The 13,704-nt window shown below is 56.2% G+C and overlaps 4 protein-coding genes across 4 annotated transcripts; all 4 read left to right on the forward strand.

Moving 5' to 3' along the window:
- Positions 1 to 363: 363 nt before the first annotated feature.
- ACA1_208470 (uncharacterized protein) lies at positions 364 to 3,716 on the forward strand (the record flags this gene model as incomplete). Its single annotated transcript, XM_004339938.1, has 13 exons — positions 364 to 839; positions 987 to 1,122; positions 1,368 to 1,422; positions 1,538 to 1,669; positions 1,750 to 1,824; positions 1,957 to 2,083; positions 2,185 to 2,297; positions 2,440 to 2,564; positions 2,685 to 2,779; positions 2,866 to 2,963; positions 3,125 to 3,180; positions 3,359 to 3,446; positions 3,568 to 3,716. 13 exons carry the CDS (start codon positions 364 to 366, stop codon positions 3,714 to 3,716), a joined length of 1,725 nt encoding a protein of 574 aa, XP_004339986.1.
- Positions 3,717 to 4,670: 954 nt separating this feature from the next.
- Positions 4,671 to 7,937, forward strand: ACA1_208480 (uncharacterized protein; the record flags this gene model as incomplete). Its single annotated transcript, XM_004339939.1, has 10 exons — positions 4,671 to 5,102; positions 5,141 to 5,215; positions 5,445 to 6,107; positions 6,204 to 6,390; positions 6,469 to 6,620; positions 6,706 to 6,778; positions 6,892 to 7,032; positions 7,128 to 7,216; positions 7,302 to 7,538; positions 7,818 to 7,937. 10 exons carry the CDS (start codon positions 4,671 to 4,673, stop codon positions 7,935 to 7,937), a joined length of 2,169 nt encoding a protein of 722 aa, XP_004339987.1.
- Positions 7,938 to 8,307: 370 nt separating this feature from the next.
- On the forward strand, positions 8,308 to 9,506 carry ACA1_208490 (Hypothetical protein; the record flags this gene model as incomplete). The annotated part of the gene is made up of 2 exons (XM_004339940.1): positions 8,308 to 8,872; positions 8,950 to 9,506. The coding sequence occupies 2 exons, from the start codon at positions 8,308 to 8,310 to the stop codon at positions 9,504 to 9,506; spliced, it is 1,122 nt and encodes a 373-aa protein (XP_004339988.1).
- Positions 9,507 to 9,619: 113 nt separating this feature from the next.
- On the forward strand, positions 9,620 to 12,535 carry ACA1_208500 (aldehyde dehydrogenase (NAD) family protein; the record flags this gene model as incomplete). The annotated part of the gene is made up of 14 exons (XM_004339941.1): positions 9,620 to 9,689; positions 9,732 to 9,952; positions 10,027 to 10,117; positions 10,245 to 10,484; positions 10,623 to 10,684; positions 10,796 to 10,991; positions 11,077 to 11,136; positions 11,216 to 11,334; positions 11,434 to 11,695; positions 11,763 to 11,874; positions 11,971 to 12,025; positions 12,121 to 12,218; positions 12,323 to 12,407; positions 12,484 to 12,535. Coding segments are annotated over 14 exons (1,723 nt in total), but the record flags the coding sequence as incomplete, so codon positions are not given.
- Between the last annotated feature and the right edge of the window lie 1,169 nt (positions 12,536 to 13,704).

Consider the following 13,704-nt stretch of genomic DNA (forward strand, 5'->3'; position numbering starts at 1 on the left):
ATAGTCATTTATTGACTTGCATGGAGATGGCTGGAGGTCAAATAAAATATCAGCCTTTGAGCTGTTTGAAAGTGGTATTAGTTGCTCCTGAAATGCAGTTAATCACTGGGTGCCAAAAACCTGACTTATGAACAGGTTATTGAGGTCTGGTGCAAGCAGCTTGCCCCAGAAGATAAGATATCTTTTTATCACATCATCCACAACAAACACAAGAAACATGTTGGTCTGTTTTCGCTCTTAGTGTCGACAAATAGATTAAGGCAAACGCTGCCCATTCTCAAACCAATTAAGTTTGGCCAATCGGATCGCTTATCCGCCATTGATCACCGAATAAAGAGCCGGCTTTGCCGCGAGAAGGAGAAGATGATAACGAAACTCGCGCGAGCCCCTTCGGCGAGGCGAGCAAGCGGCCTGCTCGCCCAGCTGTGGCAGTGGCGCGCAGTGGCCCTCGTGCTCGGGCTGGTCGTGTGGAGCGGCCTCCTGCTTCAGCACCAACTTCGGTTCGCGGCCAACTACAATGTCGACCAAGCAGGGGCCGACCTGGGCTCGAGCCTTGCAGTCGACGACGACGGCTTCGGCTCGCCCCAGCCCCAACCCATCACCCCCGACAATGACGAGCGCAGCGCCAAGGCCGCTTCGACTTTGGCTCCGCCATTGTCCGGAGCTGTTGAGCGAGTTGATGAAGAGTCGGTAGAGGGGAAGGTGGTGCGGCTGGTGGAAGCGAAGGGGGTCTACAAGCCGTTCCGAACGGCGGTGGACCTGCTCGAAGAGGACCCCAACGACGTACCGCCCCTCGTGCGCGCCTGGCGCCGCGGCCTTTTGGATTTTCACGACATCAGGTACTCCCAACTAATACCTTCCATAATACTTCGTTGCAAAGGAGAACAGGGAATATAAATATTAATTATAATAACAATAAAGAAGGAGAACGGAGACGAACGATTTATTATCGTTATTGCTGTTATTTTTGATATGGCTGACTAAAGACAAAGGCCACCTCCACCCAGCGTCACAGAGCGCTCGAAGAGCTCGGACATCCAGTACACCAAGCTGGACAAGCTGCTGCACCTGCACAACGGCAAGCAACAGTTTGGCCCGCTCTTCAACTACGAGTTCTGCAGGGTACGTCTCCCCCTTCACATTTCTCATCACTCGCTGGTCTTTCGTTCTTGTGCTTTCTTCGCTTTCGTTCTCTTTCTCTTTCTCTTCCGCTGGGCGCTCTCTGACTGGTGTGAACACACCACACACCACACACACCCCACACAACCCCACACACTCCACACCCCACACACACCACACACACCACACACACCACACACACCACACACACCACACACACCACACACCACACTCGCAGCACGTCGCAGACAAGTGCGTGCTGCACGATGAAGCGCGATGCCGGGTTCGGTTGTCTTGCGCCTGGTGCCCCACCACATCGCTCTGCGTGCAAACAGGTACCGTGTGCACCCCATCCCCCTGCACATGCACTTGGGTCGCTAACCAAACCACCCGCTTGGGGCGGCGGCGGGGCGTGCAGGGCTCAAGACGGCGTTGGGCGATGACTACTGCGACGGCAAGCTGGAGTCGAACACCCTGGAGGGCTACAACGCCGCCAACCCGCACAACCCGCTGCGAGTCGTGAGTCGCTACAGCGACGGACAGCTCCACGGTACTGCTGTCGACCACCACTAGAGGACAAGACCCGATTGGTCAGTGGAACTCACGTAGCATGTTCGTCGTGGTCATCAGGTGTTGGGGAAGGTGGTGGCGAATCGGAACAGTGCGAGCACTACATCCACGGCATGCCTCATATGACCCACCCTGGTATGCGCGGCTGCGCCTCGTTTGTGTCATGCGTTGATTTTGATGATGTTGATGATGTTGATGATGTTGATGCTGTTGGTGTTGATGTTTGATTATGTGTTGGTGATGGTGCGCCCGGGTGTGCGGCTGCAGCGGACAACTCAGTGGCCATGTACTTCCACTGGTATGCGGACTATTTGCTCGGCTGGTGGGCTGACTTTGAGGGGCGGGAGCACGAGGACCACGTCGTCATTGTCGACCGCGATGCCATGACTACACGGTTCGCTCTTACCACCACCGCCGCCGCCACCAGTGTCGATCGAGCTCAACGTCGCTTTTTCTCTTCTCTCTTCTTCTCTCTTTTGGCTCGATCTGCCGCAGGAACGGTCTGTTCTCGCAGTACGGACTGTTCTCCCGCCACGAGTGCTATCGCTATCGCTCCGAGCTCAAGGAAAACACCTGTTTCACCATGGTCAAGCAGCCCGTGACCACTGGTACGCCCGGCCTTCTTCTTGTGGAATACAATCTTTATTATTATTTGTGCATTATTTCTTAATTCTTATCTTATTGTTGTTATGCCATTATTTATTTCTTTATTTTGATTATCAAAGTACTATTAATGTGGTGGAACGGCAGCGCGGGACTGGACGGACTTTGCGAGCTGGGCGTTGCAGCGATTGGAGATCAAGGTCGAGCGACCCACCGAGTCGCACGTGGGCATCATCTCGCGCAGCTTCAAACGGTTCCTGCTCAACGAACAGGTTCGTTCTTCTTTCGTTCTGTTCTTCCTTCCTCGTCCACCAGTGCGCTCGCTCGTTTGCTGCTCGCACGCAGCTGACATGGTCATTTCATCGCTTTATTTTTTTCCATGACGGCCGCAGGAATTGTTGCATGCAACGCTTCAGCTGAACGTGTCGGCTGAGCTGCTTCTGTTTGACACGCTCCCGTTTTATCAGCAAGTCCAAGCCCTACGCCGGTACGACACACGACACGACCAACGACACTGGGGTCGTGAAAACACTCAAACATTGTCATCGTCATCTTCTTCCACCGCCCAATCAGAACTACGGTGTTGGTCGGAATGCACGGCTCGGGCTTGACGAACGCGCTGTATCTACAGCGTGGAGCCGTTTTGCTCCAGATCATGCCATTCAAGACAGGTCGCGTGTGGCGTGTCGTGCGCGTGTGTGTGCACCCGACTCGATTGGTGGATGGGGCCAGGCGTGTGTGTGTGTGTGTGTGTCCTTTGGTGTCTGATCGCCTGATCAACAGTCTTCCCTTCCCTTCCCCAATTGGCAATGTCGATCAATGTACCCTGCAGGTGGTGGAGCAGCGGCCTACCAGGGCTTCACGCACGGCGCGGGCGCTGTCTACAAGGTCGCCACCCCTCACTCCCACTTCCCCCCCCCAACACCCAACACCCAACACCCAACACCCAACACCCAACACCCAACACCCAACACCCAACATTCCATTCCATTCCCTCTCTCACTCTCTCTCGCACTCTCTTGTGTTCTCCTTCGCACTTTGTTCGCCCCCAAAAAACGGCACACAGGAATGGACCAATCCGTGTCAGGAATGCACGGTGATGCACTGGGACATTCTCAATGAGCAAGAAAAGGCCGACAAGGCGGGGATCCTAGGTACAACGTCAACCGCCTCCCCTCCCCACTGTTCTTCATTCTTGCTCTTCACATCGTTCTCGCTAATCCGGGTGGTCTCTGTGGTGTGTGTCATGTGGGACCGGCGTGTCATGTGATGCAGAGCGAGGAGGATGGAGTGCCAGCGGTAGCCTCTACTTCTGGTTTTGGGTCAACCAGGAGACCTACGTGGACCCCAAGCAGTTCCAGGCGCTGATCCGCGATGCCTTGAGCGCTGACTACCTCCACGCTCCCCAGGAGGGCGGTGACTAAGTGCCAAAGGCTTACATTTCTGTGGGCACAAACCAAATGACAACCACAACCAGGAAGGCGGTGGGAGGGCAGACAAAAAGGTGGATGTTGAAATAGGTCACCTTGTTCCCACATACAAAATCTTTGCACTACCACCACATCCTCAACAGCCATCCAACCCACTGGCAGTGCAAAAGCAATATCTCTGCTGAATGCCTGTGGCAAAACAAAAGATAAGAAGATTGGGGCACACAAGTTAAACACCCTCAAACACACTGACAAACAACCAAGAACTTGCACTCATTTGAAATGAGAGGTCAAAAAATGAGTGTGGCATTTTTGTTGTGCTAAAACTGTGTCAGATTTGGATCTGAATGTGTGATATTGACATGCTAGACCACTGCTGATAAGTGATATTGAGGGACTTGAGGTGAAAAAGATTTCATAAAAACTTGGAATGTGTGGAGTTAAAAGTGATTTTATCAGTGTGATGGAATTTTATTCCAGCACAGTTACTTTTACAGTTTTTGTTGTCATGTACACAAAGGTGCAAGTCACCCTGTTATCAGCCATGGCCAACCACAAGGAACTGTTTCCATGTTTCTGCCTGAAAGAGGTAACTACCCCATACATTCATGCTATTTTCAAAGCCCATCATTCTATGAAACTGAACTACATTCTATTGTGTACATGCACACAAATCTTTGCTCCTTTATCTCCTCCTGGTAAGATATTTTTGGTTGTCACATACATGTACATGATAGAAAGTGGTCATTCCAGACCTAACCTCACCCAAAGAAGTGGACAGATGGAATGTTAACCAGCTCTGGAAGCACAAAAAGGCTTGGTATTTTCTGTGGATTGCCTCACAGTTTCGCCCCAGGTTTCCCGTTTTTGCGGACCTTCGTTCTTTTTCTTTCTCCCTTTGTGCTCGGCTTTCTTTTCCTCTTATCCCTTCATACACGACACATCCTCATGTTAACTGATACCAACCACACCATCAACCCTCCAACATCAACTTTCACTTCTCGACCGTCTGGTGGTGGTCCCGATTCCCCGCTGCCCTCCTCTCCCAACCACGACCACAACAAGAAGGGTGGCGGCCACAAGAAGCCGCCCTACCTCGTCCAGACCCGCGTGCTCGGCGGCCGTCAGCAGAACTATGCCTTCGCCTCAAGTGTTGACCCCAAGCTGGTCAAATTCAACCGCACGCGCGAGGTGATCGCCGTGGCCAGCGGGCACTGCCACCTCTGGTTCCAGTACGCCCCGCCGTGCAACGTGCGCCTGGCCATCTACGACGCCGCCACTCTCCGCCCGCTCCGGCTGTTCGACCTCCTGGCCGGCCCGCTGGTCGAGCACCTGGCCTGGCACCCGACAAAGCCCATCGTCGCCCTCGCCACCTCCATGGTAACGCTCCACCACCTTCTTTTTCTCCTCCTTGCTAGCGCCCCTTGGTGATGAGCTTTAGTATCTCGACCGCCGAGGCCGAGTGCCCTCCCGAGAAATTGAGCGTAAGGGGCGTGCATTTGGCCGAAAGTGCACCCTCGGTTAAAAAACGATTTGCGTCGACAAACACCAAAAGCTGCGCTCTTTTGGTTTTGTTTCGCTTTTGTTTATTGTTTTTTTCAAATTGCAAATGAAACACAAGCTCTGTACTTCATTTGTCTCACTATTATTGTACTACTTTCATAGGTTTTTATTACATTTTTTTAATAACAATTGTTGTCATAATGTTCGTATGTGTGGCAGCTGGACTACTTTGGACAGCAGTACATGGGCGGCCAGCTGTTTCTGCTCAATTGGAAGACGGGCCAGCGCGCCGCTCTGCTGAAGGAGGGCAGGCCCGTGACCTACTGCCACTTCACGGACGACGGCCGCCTCGTGTTCCGGGTCGCCGGGCGCGGTGACCTCGGCGAGCAGGACGCCTGCTACGTCGTCGGCAAGGACGTCTACGGCACGTGGCGCAACGGCTGCGTGCGATTGGACCGCCTGCGCGCCGTGGACGAGCTTGAGGGTCGGCACAAGACTGGCAACCACAACCACAACCACCACAGCCACGCCGACGGCGACGATGGTGACCACCCGACGTTTAGCCGGAAGCGGGCCAAGGAGGAGAGCGACGAGATGATGGTCACCTACTGCTTCGTCGAGGAAGACATCGTGGCCAGCCCCGCACCGCCGCCCGCGGCCCGTCGTAGTAGTAGTGGCAGCAGTAGCGACCAGGCGGCCGGGGCTGCACCAACGAATAAGCCGGCGTGCAAGCCGACCCTGTTCCAGGGCGAGGTCGCGAAGGAGACCAAGTGGGAGCGCAAGCTGCGGCGGATCGCCGAAGCTCAGGGCAAGCACTACGAGACCAGCAAGACAGTGTGGGGTGTCGACTTCCACGACGACGACACCCTGGCCGTCACCAAGGTACCCTGGCGCCCCAACCATATATTTATATAAAGGAATGTAACATTGCTCTCTATTGCTGACATGTGGTTGTTAATTGATTGATGGGGGTTGTAGTGGGACAAGTCGCTGGAGGTGTGGTCGCGACGGCCGGAGAAGAACAAGGACTGGAGCAAGAAGATGAACATCTACAGCCACTACGACAGCGGGCTCCAGATCCAGTCACTCAAGGACACCACCGGCGAGGACGCAGTGATCGTCACCGAGGGCCTTGACCACACCCGCTGGCGCATCGTCAAGATTTGTACTCCACCCCACTCCTCACACCGACTGGATAGTCGTGGTTAAGGTGTCGGCTGACGTGTGTCTCGTCGCGGTGCAGTGATTCCGAGCGGCCGAACGGCGTGGGCGCGACACTTTGACTTGGGCGTGAACTACACCGCGCGGATGAATCGCACCGGGCACACGCTGGTCGAATGCAGCGAGCTTCCTCCGGAGAACGCCCGACTCATCGCCCCCGACGGCAAGATGACCGTACGCTTTGTTCCTTACACGTCATCACCGAATCTTCATCATTGCTCACATTCTTCTTCCTTCTTTCGATATTCCTCTCATCTAGACCACCTCGATCATGAGTCCGCTGTTGCACGGCGTGACCCTCTACAATTTCTGCCAGAAGCAAACTGACGAATGTACATCCCCAATTCTCGTGTGTTCCTTTGTTATTTGTTTTTATTTTTATTCACGATTAATAAAGAACTAAATAACTAAATAACTAAATAACTAACTAACCTTGTTGGTTCAGTCTTTTACTGTTCCAAGGAAGAGGGCCAGCCCATCATGCTGTGCCAGTTCAACCCCGTCAAGAACACCTACACCAAGCTGTTCCCGCTCTCGGCGTTCGGTCCCAACGTGGAGCGACTGCGCAACGGCGTCTACGTGCGAGGTACGCCGGGCGCCTCATCTCTCTCCTCCGGGCGATCGATGCGCTTACCGGTAAGCTGTTGTGGTGTTGTACCGTGTGTGTGTCGTGCCGTGCAGATGCTCTGGGAGAGGGGCTGATCGTGGACGTTACGACACGATTCAAGACTATCAACATTGTGCGAATTGATCTCAACACGCACAAGAAGGTTCAGCCCTTCGCTCATCGTTTGCCACACCAACCAACTCGTTCTGAAAGGCGCAACACGACACGACACACGACACGCGCTACAGGTCTGGGAAGTCCCGGTGAAGTACGACGTGTGCGAGATAGCGCTGTTGGAGGAGGCCGGCGCGGTGGCCTTCGCCCAGCCGGAGGGCTACCTGGGCCTCCTCTCGTGCGCCGACGGGAAGAAGCTCCACTGGGAGCAGGTCCGGGTCAGTGACGTCGTCACGCCCATCACGAGCCTCTCCGCCAAGGGCGCCCAGATCGCGCTGGGCACCACCGACGGCCGAGTCGTCCTGTACCAAGTACGTTGCCCATTGTATTAGTTATTTGTTGTTGAATTCATTTGTGTGTGAGTGTGTGGGTGGGTGGGTGTGTGGGTGTGTGTGGGTGTGTGTGGGTGTGTGTGTCGTCACTCACCTATTTTCCATTTACTCTTTTCGTTCACTTCTCTCTTCCTCCTTCATCCCGTCAAGGTACCTTCACCACCATCATCGTTGTCCTCTCTCTTCTGCTTCTCTTCCTCCTCTATCTTCTGTTGGTTGCGACCATCAGTCGTTCAACTTCTCGACCCCTCTCGAAAGGTGGAAGTGTCGCTGATGCTGGTCTTCTTCTCCCTCCTCTTCCTCTTCTTCCTCCTCATGTTCTTCATTGTCCTGGCGGCGGTGGCCCCACTCTCGCTCGGCTCGATGACGATCTACTAGATCCCCACGCTGCTGCCTCTCTCCTCGCAAACCACTCCCATCACCGACTACTGAACCAGGCTGTAAATACTCAACATTCTTCACCACAAAAAACGTTTTAAATAAAAATAAATTAACAAATGCAATAAAAATAAATGAACAAAAGCTTTTCTTAATGTTGTAGAGAGCTGTAACAGCTCAACTTTTTACAGCCTGGCGTGAGTTGTCGTGCACATAGCCTTTGGTTGTGGTCCACCGGCCCGCTGCAGCCAGGCCAAGGCTGCACAGAGACAGCTACGGGCTGTATGTAACCGCCTATTTAAATTCAGGTGCTCGGTGAGCCCCAGAGAGCACACTCACTCCCAACCGAGCAAGCCATCGACAACACACCATGATCAAGCCGGCACTCACTCTACTTCTACTGGTACTGACGGTCCACCTAGCGGCATCGGCCTACGTGCGCAGCGACATCGTGGGCAATCGCCCGGGCCTGCCGCAGCAGAACTCGTCCCTGATCCAGGCCAGCACGTTCGACGCCACCCTGGTCAACCCGTGGGGCCTGGCCTTCGGCCCGACCACCCCGGCCTGGATCGCCGCCAACGGCGCAAGCACCCTGGCCCTCATCTCGGGCAGCGGCTCGGTCTCGTCGCTTAAGGTCGCTGTCGGCACGGACACGCCCACTGGCCTGGTCTTCAACCCATATGCCACGGACTTCACCATCCCATCGGCCTCATCCACGTCGACGTCGGGGTCGTCGATGATGAACCTGACCGGGGGCACACCGTCGCTCTTCATCACGGCGACGGAGCAGGGCAACATTTGGGCGTGGGGCGCCACCCTGAGCAGCCTCACCTCGGCCGTGCGTGTGGCCAGCAGCCCCTCGAGCGTGTTCAAGGGCCTCGCCATCGCCGCCAACGGCACCGCGCGCTTCCTCTACGCCGCCGACTTTGCCAACAGTGCGTGACTTTTTCCATTTTAAACTACAATTCTATTGGATTAACCATGTTGCATGGCAACTATGTCGCTGTTGTAGGGGAGGTGGTGGTGTTCGATAGCGCGTTCCGGCGTATCAACATGACCGGCCGCTTCGTGGACCCCGACATCCCCTCCGACTTCTCGCCCTTCAACGTGGCCAACATTCTGGGCGACATCTTCGTAGCCTACGCTCAGCAGAACGCCTCCACGCCCGGCGAGGAGCAAACCGGGACTAGTCTGGGCTTCATCTCCGTGTTTGACCCGAGCGGCCGACTGGTCCGTCGCTTCGCCTCGCGCGACGTGCTCGACGCGCCGTGGGGAATGGTGCTGGCCCCGCTCAGCTTCGGCGAGTTCGGCGGCAGCCTGCTGGTGGGCAACTTCGGCGACGGCCGCATGTGGGCATTCGACTTGGCCACAGGGCAGCGCCGCGGGCAGCTGCGGACGACCGACAACCGCGAGATCGTGGCGGAGGGCCTGTGGGGCATGGCGTTCGGCAACGGCGCAATGAACCAACCGACCAACACCCTCTTCTTCAACGCCGGCATCAACGACGAGGCGGACGGCCTCTTTGGCCGCATCGAGCCTGCTCCCTCCAACGCCACCAGATCAGCCTAGACATTGGCCAGCGCCAACCCACCGGTTTATTTTTGTTTCCGAAACAAAAAAGTTGAACAGAGCCAAAGAAAAGACGAAGATCTGAAACGTAGCGCATTAGTTTGTAGTGAGAGATGGAAGGAGACGACAGAACGCTAGAGGAGAACAAGGAGCATAGCCCTGGTGGGGAGGTGCTGCAGTCGGGTCACGTTGAGACAAAATCGGTAGATCTGGCTTCGCCTGCAGATGCGGCGGGAGAGGCTGAGATCCCTGAAAGCAAGAAGGAGAAGAAGAAAAACAAGAAGAAGGCGAAGAAGAAGAAATCGGCGAGTGGCTCGAAGAGTAGTTCTGCCGCATCAACGCCGCGATCGGCCGAGGACAAGGACGAAAAAGCCAAGGAGAAGATTGAAGATGAAGATGAAGCTCTCGCAGAAGACGAAGACGAGGACGAAGATGACTTTGTGGTAGTCCTCTCCCTCAAATCAATCATTATTTGTTTTCATTCTTCTTTAAATACTTATTTGTTGTGAACGTTGGCCAGGACGAGGAGTTCCCAGACATCAGCCGCGTTGTTGGCGCGCTCAGGCGCACCTTCAACAAGGGCAAGACCCAATCCCTCGACTGGCGCAAAGGTACAACTGTTACAGTTGCTGTCCTCCCTTGTGTTCACAAAGCTGACCACGACGCACACGCACACGCACACGCACACGCGCACGCACACGCACACGCACGCACACGACAATTCACAATTGAACACAGACCAGCTGAAGGCGTTGAGAGACCTGTTCGTGGAAAACGAGGAGCAGATCCTGGAGGCTCTCGCCCAAGACCTGGGCCGGTGCCGCATGGAGAGCGTGCTCTCTGAGATCTCCACCACCGTCGCCGAAATCGATCTCGCCCTGCGCAATCTGAAGACCTGGGCACACCCGCAGAGGGTGTCGACGCCGCTGGCGCAGATGAAGGGCCTCTCCCACTCAGAGATCCACAAGCAGCCACTCGGTACACTTGCTTCGCAGCGGGAGAGAAAAACTTGGAGTCCGGCGCTCACCAACGTGTGTGTTGTGTGTTGTGTGTGTCGGTCGTGTGTGTCGTGTGTGTTGTGTGTGTCGTGTCGTGTCGTGTCGTGTCGGGCTGCAGGTGTGGTTCTCATAATCGCGCCGTGGAACTACCCCATCAACCTGTGCCTGGCGCCTCTCGTGGTATGTTTGAGAGTTGGCGACAGCTTCAAATGCACAATGCGACACGGCCAACGACATGCGCTCATTGGTTGGGTTCTGACTTGAGATGATGCGGCGATGGACTCATGTCAGGGCGCGCTGGCGGCGGGTAACGCGGCGCTGCTCAAGCCGTCTGAGCTCTCCAAGCACTCGTCCCACCTGCTGGCCGAGCTCGTCCCCAAGTACCTGGACCCCGAGGCCGTGCGCGTGATCGAGGGCGCCGTGGCGGAGACGACGGCCATCCTGCGCCACAAGTTCGATCACATCTTCTACACGGGCAGCACTTCGGGTTTGCCCCTCATCCGTTGTTTTATTTCGTTTGTCGTTTTGTAATGGTTTCGTGTTTGTGTTCGTTTCGTTTCGACCGCGTACAGTGGGCAAGGTGGTGATGCGCGCCGCCGCGGAGCACCTCACTCCCGTGACCCTCGAGCTCGGTACGCGCACCAGCGGCGTTGGGGCCTCGGCGAACCAACTCTCATCCACACACACACACACACACCCTTGTGCGTACAGGTGGCAAGAGCCCGTGCATCATCGACAGCAAGGTGGACATCGACCCGGCCGTGCGCAGGGTCGTGTGGGGCAAGTTCTGGAATGCGGGACAGACCTGCATCGCCCCCGACTACCTGCTCGTACGAGTCCCCCGCCGGTGGTCGCACACACACGCACTCATCGTCGCACACGCACACACGCACCACCGCACACGCACACACGCGTTTGGGCGAGCACAGGTGCACGAGGATGTGAAGGAGGAGTTCGTGGAGAAGTTGAAGGAGGTGACGAGGGAGTTCTACGGCGAGGACCCGAAGGAGAGCAAGGACTTTGCTCGCATCATCTCGACCAACCACGTGAAGCGCCTGTCGAGCTACCTCGACGAGGTGCGCGGCCGCGACGACGTCACGATCCTCAACGACAAGGGCGGCGAGGTCGAGGAGAGCGAACGCTACGTCGCTCCCACACTCGTACTCTGCGAAGGCAACTGGATCAAGAAGGGTCTGTTTACATCTCTATACGCCAGCTCCTCTCATTTGTTGGCTGACCACCTCTTCTGTCGTCGTAGGCAGGGGAGGTCCTCTCGACGTGAAGCTGATGTCGGACGAGATCTTCGGTCCTATTTTGCCCATCTTCACCATCAAGTCCCTGGACGAGGCCGTGCGCTTCATCAACAAGAGGTACGACGCTTCCCTCCGCACTGCACACTGATCCATTGGGTCGAACGCTGATCGTGTGTGTGTGTGTGTGTGTGTGTGTGTGTTGTGCTACGTCAGACCGCATCCGTTGGCGCTTTACCTCTTCTCCAAGAATAGCGCCAACGTGGACCTTGTACTCAAGTACGACCATCCACCGCCTCTCTGCTGTGTGTGTCGCTCAAATCTAGTCGCTTTCCTCGACCAACGACCAACGACCAAACTGAACAGGAAGACCATCTCCGGCGGGGCCATGGTGAACGACACCATCATGCACTTCACCGTCCACTCCCTCCCGTTCGGTGGCGTGGGCGACAGCGGCATTGGCGGTACGTCCGGACAACAACTGAGCTTTTTTTTTTTTTTTTGGGGGCGGGGACTCGTTTCGCCGTCCCCGGGCAACAACGACTCAACCCACCTCCTTCACCTGCAGCCTACCACGGCCAGGCGTCGTTCGACGTCTTCTCGCACCACAAGAGCGTACTCAACAAGACGACCAAGTTCGACCTCTCGGTCAGGTACCTGCTCGCCACCCATGGCGGGACCATTCAGTGCCTCGGGCCGTGACTCTTTGTACCTTACTTTTCTGTCCAGGTACCCGCCGTACAGCGACAACAAGCTCTCCTTCATCCAGATGCTGGCTTGAGAAGAAAAGATGGGTTCTGCCGACATACCGCAGCCGTATTGCACGTTTTTTGTTTACCACAACCACGGCTTGTGTGCATGTCTTGCTGCGGGTGTGGCAACGTTGTTTTGTGCCGATCAAGGCGTGGGCCGTCATTGGCGAGAAAACGCGCTATTGCACCAACATCACACACACACAACACACACAGTCTGCAAGGAGTATGTGCGTTGGTGTGCATCGCCAGCAAAATCGCTCGGTGCCTGAGGCGGTTACCATGTAATTGTATGTGTCCCCCAATCTAGCCAATCAACTGCAATGGAGGGCTCCCAGGAGGAGCACACCCGGGGGAACCCAGAGAAATCAGTTTCGGGTACCTGGAGGTGGTCCGGTTACACGCAAGGCGACCGAGTTCGCGGCCAGTCACGTGGTCGGAATCCAAAAACGTAGTCGTGCACTGTCACTCTATTTCTCGACCTAGTTGTGAGGTGAGTTGGTCTGCCGGCCTTTCGGCACACCCGAGCTACGAACATCACCACCCGCACAGTGTTGGCCCACACTCAACCATCGAACTCAAGAACCTCTAGACCATAGCCCAAACCCACCCGCTCGGAAGGAATTCGAGGAATGAGCTCTTCACTCCGGTGGCGAGCCAGGCCTGCGCTGCCCAGCCGGCGCGGCAGCCCAGGGACTGGAACACGAAGGAGGTGGTACGACTCCTCGAGCAGCAGGGCCTCAACGCCTACCCGCCGGCCGCCAAGAAGGCCAAGCTCAAGGGCACCCACCTCCTCAACGCCGCCACGACCCCCTTCTTCAAGCCCCCTCATCTATTCCGCACCCTCCTCCCCCACTTCATCTTCTTCTTCCTCGATCGAGCAGCCGCAGCTCAGGGCCTCTGCGTCGTCGCCCAACTTTGGGCTGCTGCGCTCCCGGAGCTTCATCTTCGGGCCAGGAGAGCGGCTTGGCCGCGGCGCACACGGCCCACACGGCCGCCGTCAACGGAGAGTCGGAGGCCCTCGGCCGGCTGTGCGACCAGCTGGGTGTGCTGTCGGTGGTCGACAAGCGGCGGCAATGGCTCGCCTTCCTCAACCTCCAGCGCCAGCAGGAGGAGCTCCAGTCCAAGGCCGCCGCCGTGAAGCTTCACAACCGCAACGCCGGCGGCGGTAGACGGAAGGAGCCGTGGAGCTGACGGT

This window comes from Acanthamoeba castellanii (genome assembly GCF_000313135.1).
Source record: "Acanthamoeba castellanii str. Neff unplaced genomic scaffold scf7180000084757, whole genome shotgun sequence".
In the NCBI taxonomy this organism is placed as follows: domain Eukaryota; phylum Discosea; order Longamoebia; family Acanthamoebidae; genus Acanthamoeba; species Acanthamoeba castellanii.